The sequence below is a fragment of the Phalangium opilio genome, unplaced genomic scaffold (assembly GCF_054372755.1).
Source record: "Phalangium opilio isolate 3A_F unplaced genomic scaffold, DU_Popi_V2 ptg000070l_1, whole genome shotgun sequence".
NCBI classification, from domain to species: domain Eukaryota; kingdom Metazoa; phylum Arthropoda; class Arachnida; order Opiliones; family Phalangiidae; genus Phalangium; species Phalangium opilio.
In genome coordinates this window covers 3,673,850-3,687,712 of record NW_028324182.1, presented here as the reverse complement: position 1 = coordinate 3,687,712, position 13,863 = coordinate 3,673,850, and the positions used below count along the sequence as shown (strand labels likewise).

The following is a 13,863-nucleotide window of genomic DNA, read 5'->3' as shown; positions in this document are numbered from 1 at the left end:
GTATTTATTTATTTTGTTTTTGGGTTAGGCTAGGTGTAATATACAGTGTGGTGAGGGTCAAACCAACATTTAAGTTGGTTTGAAAATCTCAGTTTATTGTCGATGCATGATGAAACTGCACCAGGTAGCCCATGCGGTCTTTTAATTTTTATAAAGTTCTATATTTTTCATCCTGTTCTATAATATCCTATAATTGCATGAAATGTACTATAATATCCTATATTTTTGACTTTAGTCGAAGTTTTCGTATAGTTTAGCATCAAATTTATCCATATTTTGCTCTTTTATCGAGATCACATTTGACTAGACACCGAAATTGCGGAGTTTGCTCTGGATTTTTTATATATTATATTATATCATTTAATTAAGTTCCTCTACATTTTCAAAGTAAAATCCAGTTTATTTATTTATTTTTCTACATAACTTAAGCCAAAATAGTATTATATTTTTAATATTATAAATTTTTAGGTGTTTGATATCTTTCAGGTTGTATACTTCTGTTTCTTTAGTTATATAATATATATAGGAAACTTTTGTTGGTTGACTAGGCCCATAATAACCAACTCACGTATTCTCTTAGAAGGTTTTTTTATGCAGTACCTCAGTTTCTTTGCGTCGAAAATAACCCCACAACAACATCTTATTCCCCAAAATAAAATTCGCTAAATTATTAAAAATATTCGGCACTGGCGTATCACCGTTGAAATTTTTAGTGTTACTAAAATCAGCTGTATATTTGAAAAATAAGAATGAATTTGATATATCAGTTTCAACTTTATTTACGTGCTTTTAGGTCTAAAATGCATAATGAACTTTTTCATCTTTAATTTTTTCTTCTATAATATAATTTCTGGCGAGTTTCGCGTGAATTATGTATTAATTACGCTTGGGTAATATATTCCCCTAATGTCTTTGATCAGGTAGAAACTGAATTTATTTAAGGTATACCTGATAAAACAAAAATGACGTTCGTGGAATTTAGCTGTAGGCTTTACATATATACAGACATTATCGCGAATTACAATTTCCATTATGCAAAAGGCGAACTTTTAATAACTTATTTATACAAATGGCGGAAACTGATCAACTTCCCACGCGGATTAAATGTTAAAGCCTACACTTCCGTTTGAAAATTTAATGAAGCCCTATAGTTTATATCATAAGGCTATCATGCTCTATAGAAGTAAAGGCGGAAAGGGTATTTGCTATTAAAGGATATAGGCGTGGTTCGTTTCGATGCAGGACATTTCACGTAGATGCGCGTCTCCTGGTGACGGATGTACAGAACCCCCCCCCCCCAAAAAACACATGGTATTTTGTGATACATCTAACTGTAGATTGACTTGACTTGAGAAAAGGAAGGATCACAGTAGGCGTTAACTCTATTATTTTCCGATAATTTGGGGAAACTGAAGATGGCGTTAGTAGTCTCCTTAGTTTTGTCTCGCATATTCATAAGTTATACTTACGCGTTAAAGGGTTACGGTTATATTTTTAGGTGTACTATCGCTTAGATAAAATAATCTGCGCCTTTGAACTTGGATGCGTAGTTTCAAAGAGAATTAATTTCTCAATTGGGAACCCCTTGTAACCATTGAATGGCGTAAATTAGAACAATAGCTTGTAACTTTTAATTTTTGGACTCAATTAAGTGGTGGAATAGATAATTGAAGTTTCTTTACTAGGCCTACTTCCGCGCTTAAGATTACACTGAATTCCTGTATAGTTAAGAGGCTAAACGTCTGCCGTTTGCGCACGACGCCCTACCTTCCCCTGTACTAAATTGCGTTGCGGCCGACGTTTATGAATTCCACCTTAATACTATTTAATCAAATTATAAGTTACTACTAAGGATAGGGCTTCTATATTTAATATATACAGGGTGTTCTAAAAAGGTTGGTAGGAGCGAAGTACAGACGATTTTGACCGAGGCCCTAACATTTTGTCCTAAGGGACATCCTGAACATGTTATGATTGGAGTGTTTTACGGATGGCCCCTTAATTAAATTAGAAATCATTGTCTTAATGTTTCACATAATTTAAATTTAAGGGCTCATCCGTAAAATACTACAATCGTAACTTGTTTAGGGTGTCCTTTAGGACAAAATGTCATAGATGTTCCATTTTCGAACTAAAAACCACCCTTTTGTTACACCAAGAAGCGATATCTAGTTTACTAGGGAGAAGGTATAAGATGCCTAAGTAGTCGCGCGCCATAGTCGCAGACCCCCTTTCAAAATACAAAGGGGGGAAGTAAAAGGAGAGAGGCCGGGCTATTTCGCTACACTCTCCTCAGTCGGAAAATATGACTGTAATTTTCGTCATTCACGTCGCGCTGACGTGCACAGTTTTCAAGAACCAATGAGATGATTGCTGGTTGTAATTTAGAGGCGGGGATTAAATCCGGACCTACTATACGTTTGGACTGGAGATAAAGAGCTAGAATTTATACTACCTTTCTAGGAAACTAGATATCACTTCTTGGTTACACCCTGTATAATAGAGATGCGACGACTTACACTGAAATATTTTAGCTTCTTCTAGCCTACCAAGTTGCTATAGAAAATTTTAATGAGATTATGCGCTTAACTTTGTGTCTCTCCCCCCCCCCGGTGGCCGATCGCATCTCGAGATCTGTAAAAGACGCGCGGGAGCTCTGCAGTTTTGATGAGGTGTCGGTTCTTTGATGTCTATCTTTTTCCGAAGCTATAAGACGACGACGTAATAATCAATCGCGACTTTTATTTGGGAAGGTACCTACCCAGTCCCGGGGAAAGCTAAAAATGAAGCCTCTGGTGCCGCGCACCTAATTCACGATTTTAGCATAGAAATTGGCGCGGTTCGACTTAAAAAGCCAAGCTATATGCTTGGTAGGAAGGAAAGGACCGCGCATACACTGCCTAGGAAAACTAGATTTTAGCTGGCGCCGAGAAAATTTATTCTTTTTCTTATACCCGCCGAAAAGAATTTTTGCTCATGCATAAAAATCAGTCACAATGAAGATTTTCCAGACCTCCCTTATAACTTCTTAAAGGGACAATGAAATGGTGGTGAAAATGCCCGAAAATCTCTCCAGGAATTACGAACTATAGGGAGCTAACAACTGGCTAGGGGGAAGAGATAGTCTGACGTCACGCAGCCCCTCTTGTTTTGGTTGACATTTTTGCCCGTAGAATACTGTTTCCAACCGTTAGGGGGGATGAAACTCCAGTAAGGGATAGAAGGGCGGGACGTTTCAGGGTCAGAACTGTTAGCTCCCTACATTAAGGGATATTTCCGATTATAATGTTTTTATTTTTTAATCAAAACAGCGTAATGAATATATCAAATGGAATCATGTTTATACAAGCAACTAGCTGTTACCCGCGGCATCGCTCGCGTGTAATAAGAACTTCCATCAAAATGATACAAAGAATGGGTAGATTTTACTGATGACTAATATTTTTGTAGCAACCTAGGAGCGAAGGCACTCGGCGTTGCCCGTCAGCCCGTCGGGACATTTTTTATTACTTTTCACGCGGACATTATTCCATAAAGAAGGGTTTTTAGTTTTTGGCCGCCATTTAAAAAGATGGCAACAAATCGAACCCAAAAGACCATTCAGTCCCTCTATAGGTTAAAAGAAACCCGTGTACTAAATTTCTGTGAAATCGGTTGAAACGCGCGGACTTTGTTGCATAGAGAAGAGTTTTTACATTTCTGGGCACCATTTTTTAAGATGGCCGCGGATTGGAAAAATCTTTCTTAGTACGCGCCTACTACTTATGAGTAACGTTCCTGCAAATATTCAGCCTTCTAGGGCAAGCGGTTTGGGCTGGGCGTTGATTATCAGTCAGTCAGTCAGTCAGGACTTTGATTTATATAGATATAGATATAGATTAAGTCTCCCTCCACGAAGCCCTGGGGGACTTTAGTCTGCTACTACGAACTTAACCCTTGGCGTCACACCCTCCTACTCTCGCCTCGGTTTTGACTATCATATTGGAAGTCGTCAGCTCAGGCCATACAATTCATACAATTTAGACCACCAATATTGACGATATCACGTGCCCTTCCTCTTCTCTCACTACCACTCTATACACCTATTAGAAGAATCCGTCAGGTGGTACTAGTTGCCCAATGAGGATAGTCCCCAGTGCTTCGCGGCGAAGCCTAACGTGTAGTGTCCATTAATGAAACTTAATAGACCTTTTCGATGTAAAAACGGCGTAGGCAACCCTCAGTATCGGGACAAACAGTCTGGGAAATAAGGATATTTTTTAATCTAGACCTTGGGACCAGTGCCCCCGCCCCTAGTGTCCGAAATAATAGTTATACGGACTAGTCCCCGCCTTTGTTCTCCCATATATATATAGTTAATAAACTGGTCACGAGGACCCGTAACCCCCACTTCTCGAATTTAAAAACTAGTCCAAGCAATTAATAAACTGGTTTTGAACCAGAGGAAGTGCGCTATTTCCCAGACTGGTTGGTACATTGCGGTCTCTGCGCAGACTCATGATCCAAAGAGACAACAGCGCAGGCGTCAAAAAAGCGAGATGGAAGGCAGAGATTTACCCCCGTGTCTTCCCTTCTTAGTTACATCAAAGAGAATATACCAAGAGGAGCAGAAATTCTAGCCTATCACAAGGCGTTTGAAAAGCCCGGCCATGGTTTTGGAGTAACTAGATCCGATTTTTGTTGACTGGCTAAGCAGTAAGCAGCGACGCCTTTTATTGGTTAAATTATGTCGACTGCTTATTTTTGGTGGTGCTGTCAAAGGATTGACTGTTGACGTACAAAAGGTCATTTTTAACCAGACGACACGGTCACGTGAACAACCGGAACTACAGTTTCTCCAAATTCAGACGGAGCCGCTCCCTATTTACAAAGTTTCTGCTCCTCTTGGTATATTCTCTTTGGTTACATCGAAATGCTCTATTGCTTTATTTTCTTCGGGAGTCTCCGTTTAAGTTTTAAGCTTCATATTCTCTTTAAATTTTTCCTGGTCTTTTCTTAATTTTTCTTTGCAAGTAGAATGAGTAGCGGGAAGCGAGCGAGCTCGAGTATGGTCTGCTATAAATAAGATTAATTTATCTGGAAATCCTTGCCTGGCGTTTTGACATCTCTCTTCCGCCATGCTGCGTCACTCGGTGTTTACGTCCCGGTGTAACGTAATCTCCTAATTCATATTGAAAAGTATAATAAGAGCTTGAAATTAAGCCCCGTATAATATAGGGCTGGCAAAAACTCGCTGCCAAAACATCTTCGAGCAAGCCTGCGCTTAAGTTGGCCGCTATTAATCGGTATTGCATACCCTAAAATGATAAATAATCCTTCTTGGAATTTTTGAGAATGAGAGAACAGAAGGCAAGAACAAAAAGCTGGGATGGTTTTTTGTTTTATTTTCTAAGGTATTCCATGCAACCTTAGAATGGGTACATCTTCCCGTTGACAAACTCTAAACTTCACTTCTTTCGAGGTTGTGGTCTATTATAGCTTACACCAAGATCTCAAGCCGCGTTTACACGAGACACTTTTGAACCGTTTTCAACCGTTTTGGAAAGGCCTAACACTTTTTAAAAAAAATATTTGCATTTTCTCGTGAAAGATCTCTTATTTTATCAACTTAATATTCTTTTTTGTACATTGCAAAACGGTTTAAAACGGTTTCAAAGTGTCTCGTGTAAACGCGGCTTTATTCACGTAAAGAGAGAACGTTCGAGTCAGTCTAATCCGCTTCCATGAAGTCAGAGTTATCTTTTTTTTCTGGGAGGGGCCTAGTTTAGGTCGGTTTAGCCATAGCCCACCCGCTCTGCGCTCCCAGACGCTGCGCTGCTCGCGCTATAGCTATAGCGAGAGCAGCTTGCGTCGTGACGCGCGTGATCGAGTGGGGTATGGTTTAGCTCGCCACCTACTAACCTCAAATTACTGAATAAAATGTTAAATGGACAGGCCAGTAGAGGCAAGAAGTCGAAAGAAACTATTGGCAACAATGTTAAGTATTAGTATACGATTCAGATTAATAACATCGGATCGGCCTTATTAAAAATAAATTTTTTATCAATCGGGGTAGGGACAGATAAAAATAACGTGGTATTGTATTATATTAAAATATGGCTATTTACCTGAAGTTTCAAACGTAAGCCTTGGTTGTTCTGACACTTAACGAAAATAATAGTGGCCTTTCTTGTTATAATAATCGAATAACTATTGTCTATTTTACTATTTACTATTCGGTCTATATTTATATCGACATAACCAGCACTATCAACTGTTGCTTTAATAAACATTTCTACTAATTCTGGAGTCAGTCTCCCTCACATCGAGATCGAGAACGACAATTTCGATAAATAATGAATGGATAGTCCACCAGGCGGTGTTAGTGTATCGATAAAATGGCGGGATTTTTTTTTAGGGAGGGGACTAGGTAGTACTTGATGGTAGCGAAGATGAAGGTAAACTCGAACGTTCTCTCTTTACGTGAATGAGATCTTGCTTACACTGTTAAGGGGCTAAATAAAATTCCTCCTCCTCGATCTCTCGTGTTTAACTTCAGTGCAGTGTAAATTTAGGGAGCCCAGAATAAAATCCCATACTTTTGAACCTGTCCTATATTATACCAGAAGTGAGATGAGACTAGAAGTACTGCGGTTTCTGAATTTTCCCTCCAAAACGTGAGACGCTCGTGGCGGTAGACGGCCGAATTAGATTCAAGCACAGGCGTCCGTGTTCGGCCGCTTTAGGTTGAGGGGAAGGAGGTAGGAAATGTTTTTGGAACTCGACCAATTCATTTCTCTGTAGTGTAGGCGCGATGGAAGCGGCATAAAATCCTCAAATTTGTTCACTATTGCCAGGATCTATTACCAATGCTAGAGCCCTTCACTTCTAGTCTCATCTCACTTCTGGTTATTGTTATATTTGGATTTTTTTCTTGCATAGTTTAAGCCAAAATAGTATTATCAGGGATAGATTTAATTTTAGAAGTAGGAATGGAGAACAGAGTAATGTGGGCGCGCGTCAAAGTCCCGGACGGGGGGAATGAAAGAAGAGGCGGGTCATAGCGACAGAGGTAAAAAGGAATTACCTCTGTATTTTTTCAACGTCAACAACGTCATCAAAAAGTATTTTAAGTGAGCCAATAAGATAAGTTAAACTTTTCGTTACTTCTTGGATGGAGGCCCGGGCTCTTATTCTGGACTATGAGTCGGAATAACTGAAGTAAATACTAACCGTTCTCCATTCCTACTTCTAAAATTAAATCTATTCCCTTGTATTATACAATAGCGTTTTAGTTCTATATTTTCCTATAAAAACACGCGATTTTTTTCTCCTATAAAATCCTATAATTTCTGGAAAAAAAATTGCTATTTTCCTATAAGAAATTTAAAATCTGCGAATTATCAGACGCTCTGTGAGATAAGTGAATAAAATATTGAAAATACTAATTCAAATTGCCTTTCTCTTATTACTCACAAACGGTTTCTGGTGAAGCCAAACAGCCTTTAGTTATCCATGATTCAACTTAATCCGTTTTTGTTTTTAAAAAAATTAGGCTCTAGTTTCATTTCGTACTTTAATCGGTTTAAACTAAAAACCTTATTAGATTTTCTTGAGTTTTTTTTTTGCGAACGAATTAAACCAGATTAAAGTATCCTCGCCTTAAACCTATACTACAAAGGTTCAGTTTTCTAATTGTTCCTTCATTATTGTTGCTCTTTAATCTCATCTTGAAGAAAAGAAACGGTTCTTTTTTCTCCTCTTTCATTTAATTCTTTCACACGAGGGGCTAGTCATTCGCCAAAAATTTTGTACACCTGATTACTGATTTCGGAAATTTTATGTGAATTCCGTGATTTCCGTGATTACGATTATTTTAGGTGATTTCCATAAACTTTACACTGATTTCCCGTTATTGACGCATATTACTCGTGATTCCTGTTTGAATTCCAATGAATTCCGTTGGTTTATTTTGGTGAATGCCGTGATTACCACTGGATTCTTCGTGAATTACGATGAATGCAGTGATTATTTCTATTTCAACTGATTACGATTTTTATTTTGGGATTTTCGAATTCCTCGATTGATTACGCGTCATTATTTCACGAAATGTGTGATTTCCGAGGTGTTTACAAAAGATTACTATAGTAAATCATGTGTTAATTTCCGATTTTCTCAAGATTTCACGTGATTTCCAGTGATTATCGGACATTTCTGATTACCTTTTGATTACCCACAAGAATGATTTTGATTACTTATGATTTTCTAAGAATTCCAGAAATGAAGTAATCGATTTCTGCGGTTTTTGTACACCTGATTATTCAAGTGACTAACCCCTCGATCTTTCCTATCACTTTTCTCCTCGTGGTTGGAAATTCTTGCGAATTTTTTCTCTCGCCTTAAAAAGAATCACGGAGTTAGAAAGACAATTGCCCATTTTTTTAACTGTATTTATTTTCTTGCAATCGTGAACACCAGGTTAGGTTCTTGAATGGAATTCGCTGATGTAATGAAAGAAACGATTTCTTTTTTTCTTTTTTTCTTTTTCAATTTAATTTAACAATAGCTGGAAAGGAAGGTTTAAGATGAACGGGGAGGGAAATCTATCAGTTCCAGGAAGGGATTTCTTTTTTAAGTTTTAGAGAGATTATTAATTAATTCCAGGAAATTTAATATTCTTTTTCTTGTATTTATGTTTGAATGAGGGATTGGTTATACTAAGTATTTTGTCATTAAAAGTTACGTACTGTCCAGGCAGCCCAGCGGTCCTATAATTCCTATATTTGTTTAACCTGTCCTATATTATCCTATAATTTTATCAAATGTCCTATAATATCCTGTATTTTTAATTTAGTCAAAGTTTCGTTTATCATCAAATTTATAAAAAAATTTGCTCTTTTATCGAGATCACATTTGACTAGACACCGAAATTGCGGAGCTCGCTTGGCTGGCTCAGGATTTCTTTTATGTTATATTTTAATTAAGTTCCTCTGAATTTTCAAAGTAAAATTCAATTTGCTATTTTTTTGAGATTTTTCTACATAGCATTTTTGGTCCTGTATTTTCCTATAAAAACACGTATTCCCTCCTGTATTTTCCTATAAAAACACGTATTCCCTCCTGTATTTTCCTATAAAAACACGTATTCCCTCCTGTATTTTCCTATAAAAACACGTATTCCCTCCTGTATTTTCCTGTATAAAAACACGTATTTTCTCCTATATTTTCCAATAAAAACACATACTTCCTCTTATAATTTTCCAATAAAAACACATACTTCCTCTTATAATTTTCCAATAAAAACACATACTTCCTCTTATAATTTACCAATAAAAACACATACTTCCTCTTATAATTTTCCAATAAAAACACATACTTCCTCTTATAATTTTCCAATAAAAACACATACTTCCTCTTAAAATTTTCCAATAAAAACACATACTTCCTCTTAAAATTTTCCAATAAAAACACATACTTCCTTCCTCTTATAATTTTCCAATAAAAACACATACTTCCTTCCTCTTATAATTTTCCAATAAAAACACATATTCCCTCTTATAATTTTCCAATAAAAACACATATTCCCTCTTATAATTTTCCAATAAAAACACATATTCCCTCTTATAATTTTCCAATAAAAACACATATTCCCTCTTATAATTTTCCAATAAAAACACATATTCCCTCTTATAATTTTCCAATAAAAACACATATTCCCTCTTATAATTTTCCAATAAAAACACATATTCCCTCTTATAATTTTCCAATAAAAACACATATTCCCTCTTATAATTTTCCAATAAAAACACATATTCCCTCTTATAATTTTCCAATAAAAACACATATTCCCTCCTATAATTTTCCAATAAAAGCACATATTCCCTCTTATAATTTTCCAATAAAAACACATATTCCCTCTTATAATTTTCCAATAAAAACACATAATTTCTTATATAAAATCTTATAATTCCGGAGAAAAAATAAGGCATTGAAATTTTTGGCTGGGCTCCCTTACTGTCATAAATAAATTAAAGGCTAATGTTTCTCTCTTTATTTATAAACTTGGAATTTATTTGAATTTATTCTGAGAAATTTTGTGCACTGCGATATGCGGGTTATATTTATTTATTTATTGATTGAGCTTTGAAATCTATAAAGGGGTAGCGAAATATCTTAAGAACTAATTAATTTTAAATGTATTAGTATTGATTCCCAAAAATATCGTATACACTCCAGTCTACCTTTATACAATTAAATAGCTTCATTAAAATTTCAAATATACGAGTTTCCGTTTTAACTTTGGTATATTACGTAAACAAATTTTCATCCGTCACCCAATATGGAGAGCTCTCTCGTATGACGTCAGTCCACTCCATTGAGATTTATAAAATTTATTTTCTAGGCCTATATCGCGAAATTTTGTATAATTGATTGACCAGGCATGTTTTAAATTTATTTACAAAAATTGAAAACCCAGTTTCGAAATAAGTACTAAGAAATAAATAATATTTTTTCCAAACTCGAATTTTCATACAGGGTGTTTCTGATAAGTCTGTCATAAATTAAGGGGCGTGTTCTTTTGGTGATTTTGAGTCGAAAATGTTCTATTCAATCTTAACTTTATGAAAATAGCGGCCCTTGTGGCAAAATGGAGATAGAAGTTTCTAGGGTTGTAAGTCGGAATCGGAAAATTTTCCGGAAAATGACCGAGCTATATTTTTCCGGAAAATTTTCCGTATTTTTCCGCTACCGGTTTTTCAATTAAAAGGTGAAAACTTTAAAATTTTTCAATTAGCCTTATTCCTGATCAGCGCCACCTACCCATAGCGGCGACTTTGAGAACTACTGTAAGCGGCAAGCCAATCAGATGTCGCTAAAATCTGGTGACGTCACTGACTAACACTCTCGGGTCTTACCAAAAATGACGTCACAAGATTTTAGCGACATCTGATTGGCTTGCCGCTTACAGTAGTTCTCAAAGTCACCGCTATGGGTAGATGGCGCTGATCAGGAATAAGGCTAATTGCCTTTCTTTTCAAAACACCCATTATTTTGTTTTAGGTGAATTCGGAGGGGTAAAAAATTGTCCAAGGGCACAGAGTCTAGTGACCCCTATTCTCTATAGGAAAAGCTCACTCATTTGCTATCGCTTGCATGCATAGGGTTACTGTTTGCTCTTATGACGGTATAAGAGGTTAGAGAGTCGAGACCTAACCGTTAAGAGACCCAAGTGAAACTAAAATTATCAGGCATAAAGGATAGTGATCGTCTGCGTTATTGTAAGGGAAACGAGGTGTTATGTTGTTAATGTTATTAAGTTTGTTAACCCTGTTTAAAGTCACAAATTATGGGAAAATCAACCACTAATATTTGGTGGTACTTAATAAATCTACTAAAGATGGCAAAATAACTGGAGAATGTTTTATATCTTTAAAAGTTAGATAAATTGACTCAAAGCTCACATAATTGCTAGTTTTATATTTTTCCGATCAGCGGAAAATTTTCCGCGTTTTATTTTTCCGGAAAATTTACAACCCTAGAAGTTTCATTTTCGGCTCAAAACCGTGCACCCAAAGAACATTCCCCTTAATTTATGGCAGACTTATCAAAAACACCCTGTATTTATTATGGATGATTACATCTTGAAAACAAAATATTGACCTTATTCTTTTGCTCGTTTTCGTCAGTAATAAAATTTACCTGATATTTATTTTTTTATTTTAACTCGAGTAAATAGGGGTGCACCTTAATTTGGCCTCTAACCCCGTACTTGTAGTCAATAACCGTAATTTGGGTTGTATACCGATTGAACCGACGAGAGAAAATGCTGCTACGGATTAACCCAGTCCCTGCTCTTGTATTTAGTATTTACACCTTTGTTCGGCTTTGTTCAGTATCTGCTACCTGTCAAACGAATAATAAGGTTAATCGTATTAAGCCTCGGTTTATTTACTTGAAAGCGACGATGCGAAATATAATTCGAGGAAACGTTCTTAACTGTAGTCCTATTCAAATTTGTTATTGTGTAAATGACTTGATGACGTGAAATGTAAATAGGTTATATTGGATTGGATTTACGTTTGTCCTATACGGGACTTACGAGGTTACCGCCCCCTTTTCGGAGAGTTGTTCTGCCAAGGCTACGGAGCGCGTTCGACGACAGGGAATGCCAGCCACTAACTAAAGGCCGCCGACAGGTTATGGCAGCGCCCACAGAATACCTCTCGTAAATTCCGTATAAAATCGTCTGCTTGTAGAATTGCGAGAAAAGGCTTAGTGATAATTTCAACCTGTTTGGAGTTTGGACCGTCTAGACTTTAAACTTTTTTCACAAATTCTTTAAGCTCTATGAAATTGAGTTTCTGTACCTATAACCATAAGTTCATATGAGATATGTTCCGTAAGTTTGTTATTGGTTACGGAGACCTTGTCATAAAGTGACGTAGGTGTCAAGTCATAGTTTCTCCTGGTGAGGCGCTGTCAAAGGCTTAATACGGACTAAATAAGAAAATGGACTGCAAAACTAACCGAGTTTAGTCAACTTTCGCTTGTCATTCTCGAACTAGATCGAGCTCTCTCTAGGCCTAGCATTACGAAGTATAGGTAGTGTCATACTTATGGAACATATCTCATAAACGTATGGTAAATAGAAATAGAAGCAAGTGGGCTGAATTGAGGTAGATAAGCCGCGTAATCCCGCGCGGAGTGCTATGTCTTGTTCCATGTAATGAAAATTTTTCTCTCCTTATAGCCGGCGTTCAGACACCGACTCGAGGTCGTTCAACAGGGACCTTGAGGAGTTCCATCAAGAAGGTGGCTCCTCCGGTAGTTCCCAATTCTTCAAGTACAGTTTCCACGACCACGCCAGAAATCCAACAACCGGCGACACCCAACGCGGACACGAAGGTTCATCGTCATTCGAGTTCTAGTTTCTCCAGCGGATATGGAAGTTTGATCGGTAGTCTTCAAGCGTCATCGTCCTCTTCCTCGTCATCTTCTTCGTCATCGTCTTCCAGTAGCAGTTACTCTTCCGGAGCGGCCGATCGCAGTTCGTGCGGTAGCTTTGGATTGGATGAACCTTGCGGACCTTTGACCCCCGTCCATTTGAGCAACGCCAATCCCAGTAACGTCGTCGTCAACAGTCATCCTAACCATCTAACTACTGCCAGTCATTTGATTCAACAAGATATCAGAGTACCACTTTCTCCAGCCAGAGGTAAGATACTTCAATCTTCTCGCGACTCTAGTAAGAAATTTGTCGTCTTGAGTTAGGCTTAATAATATGCGTTGAAGGGTTGAAGTTAACGCGACGTTTCAGTATTAGCGGAAGTAAATAAAGGGAAGTGCTATCAAAGGGGGTTTCGCTGGGCGTTTTGTTATGGTATTTTTCGCACCATCTCAGAATCAAGCTTTAGTTACCGTATGGTGGCGCGTGTAAGATATTTATTTCGGTAACTTGCCTCTCTCTGCGTGATTGAATGAATCATGAACGCTGGATTTCTAAAGGGACCGGAAAACGCCCGCCTTTATCCACTGTACAAACCGAGTCCTCTCTAGCATAGCATCGGGGGAAGGGATGGGGGTTGTGAATTTCGAAACACTCAAGGCCATTCGGTCTTTTGTGAGGATTCTTCAATTTAAACGGTGCTGTTTAAAACGACCTTGCCTTGGCCGTACCCGTTTTTTAATTTTTTTACAAAGCAAACGTGATATAGAGAAAAAACTATGCCGTTTACCAATCCCTTTCTTTATCCAGCGTTCATGAATGAATTCAAATTCTGTGCCTTACACTAGCTAAAGCTGGAGATACGTACTTCCCCCTATTTACTTCTGGAATTAGTCAATATTTGAATCTTCAGTGGAAGTTGTTTTGTATGGTTTAGT

The 13,863-nt window shown here is 37.3% G+C and overlaps 1 protein-coding gene across 1 annotated transcript in view; it reads left to right on the top strand.

The window, feature by feature from the left end:
- LOC149661132 (uncharacterized) overlaps window positions 1–13,863 on the top strand; it is a 174,968-nt gene that overhangs the window by 123,487 nt on the left and 37,618 nt on the right. Inside the window, exon 10 of the mRNA XM_089842513.1 lies at window positions 12,731–13,195. Coding sequence (XP_089698639.1) covers window positions 12,731–13,195 — 465 coding nt within the window. The remainder of the gene's footprint in view (window positions 1–12,730; window positions 13,196–13,863) is intronic.